The 4,288-nt window shown below is 31.9% G+C and overlaps 1 protein-coding gene across 1 annotated transcript; it reads right to left on the bottom strand.

Moving 5' to 3' along the window:
* Positions 1-526: 526 nt before the first annotated feature.
* LOC145797997 (uncharacterized) lies at positions 527-973 on the bottom strand. Its single transcript, XM_082885440.1, has one exon. The coding sequence runs from the start codon at positions 971-973 to the stop codon at positions 527-529; it is 447 nt and encodes a 148-aa protein (XP_082741566.1).
* Positions 974-4,288: the final 3,315 nt, after the last annotated feature.

Below are 4,288 nucleotides of genomic sequence, written 5' to 3'. Positions count from 1 at the left end.
GTCCAAATCCATATCAGTAGTTATCCTTGTAATTCACACTATGATCATACAAAATTCAATCTTCAAGACTCATCAACATAATATGTGAAAATAATCAATTAACAAAAAAAATGTGCAAATGAATGGATTTAAGGGCATAAATACCAGCACCACTTTTATAATACCAAAATAATATGAGCACTCCATTGAAATATTTTGTTACTAAATATGTTGAAAAAAACCACTTTATTAACAGTACATTTCACATGTACACTTTAGAACATCAGTAAATTATCACATCAGTACATTCAAAGTTAACACTATTTCGATATTGACAAAGTTAACGGACCAATAATACTAGCAAAAACGGATGTGTACAAGGTGAAGAGCACCAACAACAAACACTGACTGTATTTGACTAACAAAAAAAATGATGTGTGAAAATGAAGATTAAGAGCAACAACAAACACTGACAACCTTCCTTGCGTAATCGCCTTCCAATCAAAAAAGTCAACCAAAAGTTCATGTTCTTATCCACATGGTGAAGTTAGTTTTCACCATGAAGATGCCACATATGTTCTATTAAATCATTGCGGAGGATATGATATGCATTCTTATCTCTAATACCTAAATGACGGGACATAAATGATTGAAAGTCATTGTTACTGCTACACGAAAGTAGTACTAGTGAGTTGGTTGATGAAATTTCATAATCGAAATTAAGATGCTTATCTCTCTCATCTTCAACCATCATATTGTCCAATATAACGCAACTCTTCATTATGTTACCAAGCATTTTGGAATCCGAAAAACGTACTGCGCCACCTACAATTGCAAATCGGGATTGGAGCACTTTGAATGCCCGCTCTACATCCTTCCTTGCTGACTCTTGTATCATTGCAAAATGTTTGTTCTTTGCTCCTTGGGGTGAAGAGATTATCTGAACCAGTGTTGTCCATTGTGGGTATATTCCATCAGCAAGGTAATAACCCATATTATAAGTGTGTCCATTAATAGTGTAATGGACAGGCGGAGCTTAACCTTGGGCAAGATCATAAAATAAGGGTGACCGATCCAAGACATTCAAGCCATTGTGTGATCTAGGCATTCCAAAAAATGCATGCCAAATCCACAAGTCATAAGAAACTACTGCTTCAAGAATGAGGGTCGGCTTTTTCTAATGGCCTACGCATTGACCTTGCCATGCCGTTAGACAATTTTTTCATTCCCAATGCATGCAATCTAAACTTCCCAACATACTCGGAAAATCATGAACCGCACGAATAGCAAGTAAGCTAGCAATATTAGTTGTTGTTGGAGATCTAAGGTATTTGGGTCCAAAGATTTCGATTATTGAATTGCAAAAGTGTTTCAAACTTTCAATCATCGTGCTTTCCCCAATTCTCACATAATCATCAACTGCATCTGCTGCCACTCCATATAAGAGTATTCTCATTACTGAAGTCATCTTCTAAAGTGGAGACAATTTGAGGATATGAGATACATTTGTTTTTTGAACAAAATATGGATTGTGTGCTTCAATGGCATTCAAAATTTACAGATACAGAAAATGAAGCATTCTAAAATGTCTTTGAAATGTTGCAAGTGAATAAACTGGATTTGCCACAAAATAATCAGCAAACAATCGTTCATGCCCTTTTATCTATCGCAATGTATGTATTTATGTCCTAACGTGATTTGCCCCCAAACACTTCATCACACAGATATGCACAAGACAGACCACTATGTCCTCAAAACGGCAACATGGCTTCACCGTCTAATCAGTGTTGTGAGACACAGAGATAATGGAATTTGTAGAGCTTTGCCAGTTCGATCTCCAACTCGCAAAAGACTGAATCTGCAGCCAGTGATGATGCCACGACTCCCGTCCTTGATCGATTCTCCAAAGGCCTACAATGCCCAATTGTCACTAGAAGATAGAAATTTATTGGAAAAAGTGATGAACCGGAAAAAGTTGGGTCCCGGAATAAGCAAAAGTCAGGAATTTGGCTTGGCCAAGAAGAGAGGGAGCAAAGTTTGGGCACTGAGCAGGAGTACAGAGAACTCGCCGAGCTGGCAATTGAAGCTTCCAACATCTTGTGTTTTGGATGTAATGGATGGGTTAGACACAAATTTTGTGAGCATTCATTAAATTTCATTATGAGCATTTTTTCTTCATTTATTTATTAAATATTTACGTATGTTTATTCTCTCATTGTTGCGTATACCTTTTACATATGGTCTTAGATTGATATATAGATAATAATTAAGATTTTGTTGGACTCATAATTTGTGCACCCAAGAAAAGGAAAAAAGGAAAAAAAAAAGTTGTGCTACACCCTCACGGTCAAATAGCCAGTGGCTACTTGTTGCAAGTAGGGATGTAAGAAAAATCAATAAAACTGAGTTGATCGATCGAAACCGACCAAAATTTTAGTTTTTGGTCTGTTTTTCATAATATGCGGTATGTTTCGTTTTTAAAACTTTTTGTACCGATGCAAATCGAACCGATCGAATATTATATTTAAATATTTTTATATTATAATTTCTTGAACATTATATGAGAAGTAAGTAATATAATACACTTTTGTGATAAAAATTAAAGAAAAAACATTTATAGAGCAATTTTTATATATTTTCTTCATTTATTTTTGATGTAAAATTCTATAATCTACTATAATTCTTTTTAAAATTTCATATAAATTTCTTTTCTACATCAAATTGACAAAATCGAACCGTAGCATACGGTCTGTATCAATTTTTTAATCATAAAAATTTAAAAGATCGATGCGGTGCTAAATATGCTCTTAATACTGACCAAACCGAACCAGTTGCACCCTTAGTTGTAAGAAATTGATGAATGCTCATTTTGTTTTAGAAGTTGGGAAGAGTTGGGTCTTTCTAGTATATAACCCTTGAAATTAATAAGCTTGGGGTATGCTTCTCTCCCTTCCTCATCTCGACTAGAGATGTGCTATCTGATCATTTTTTAAGATTTTTCGAGTATATTATTTATAAAAAATAAAAAATAAATTGATTCTTTAATTATAACATATTTATTTTATATCTCATTTGTCATTACAAAAATAAATGTTTTATTTTTAAAAATATACTTGCCCATTTTTTAGGGACAAATATGATAAAATGAAGATGTAACCATTATGGAATCATCTTACTTTTATTTATTTATTTATTTATAGATTATATACATTAGGAGACCTTGAAATCTTCTTTTATTTTTGTAACATTATATGAGAAATAACTAATATAATACACTTTTGTGATAAAAATTAGAGAGAAAAACATTTATAGAGCAATTTTCATATATTTTCTACATTTATTTTTTAATATAAAATTCTATAATCTACCATAATTTTTTTAAAAATTTCATATAAATTTATGTTCTACATCAAACCGACAAAATCGAACCATAGCATACCGTTTGTGTTAGTTTCTTAATCATAAAAATTGAAAAGATTGGTGCGGTGCTTGTTGGACAATATTAAAAAAAATAAAATAAATTTTGTTTGTGTACTTAACAACAAACGGAATACAGAAGAAATAAATGAAATGAGAGAGTTTGTTTGATTACATAAATAAACCAAAAAATAAAATAAAATAAATAAAACAGATTTTTATTTTGTTACAAAAACAAAATGAAATTTTGAAACAGAAAAATAATAAAACAGAAAATAATTAATTACTTACCAAATTAATTTATTGAACAAATTTTCTGATCAAGTCCAGTGTTTAACACTGTGTCCTTAAGACAGATTTGACTCTATGGTGCTTTTAGATTGTGGACGTCTATCTCCCAAGATAAAATGATCAATAGCAAACAATAGCAGCACTACAAATTGTTTGTACAACGAACACATTTTGTGTTTACACTCTTTTTCACAAGAAAATAATGAGCAAACTGTAGAGAGAAATTGCAGAATATTTTGGACGAAAACTGAAGTAAAAACATCAAATGAGGGGCTGCCTATTTATAGATGTAGTGATGGCTGTTTAATTTGAAATAAACAGGTACAGATTTAAATGAACAGGTATGGTACCTGTTCGGTTTGAATAAGCAGATACAAATCTGTTGGGTTCAAATTTTGAATAGATAAAACCTATATTGAACAGATTTGAATAAGTCCGGGTGGGGAAAATAAAACTGGAGCCAATTTTAAAATTAATTTTTGAAATTCAAATTCCAAAAAATTAGAATTTAATTTTAGAAAATAAAATTCAAATATTTTTGGCACAAAAAGATAGGTATTGGGCCGAACAAGCCCAACCCAAACCACATACCACGCACCCG

Source organism: Camellia sinensis, chromosome 8, assembly GCF_055761805.1.
Source record: "Camellia sinensis isolate YWXY chromosome 8, ASM5576180v1, whole genome shotgun sequence".
Taxonomy (NCBI): Eukaryota; Viridiplantae; Streptophyta; class Magnoliopsida; order Ericales; family Theaceae; genus Camellia; species Camellia sinensis.
This window is presented reverse-complemented; position numbering and strand designations above follow the sequence as displayed.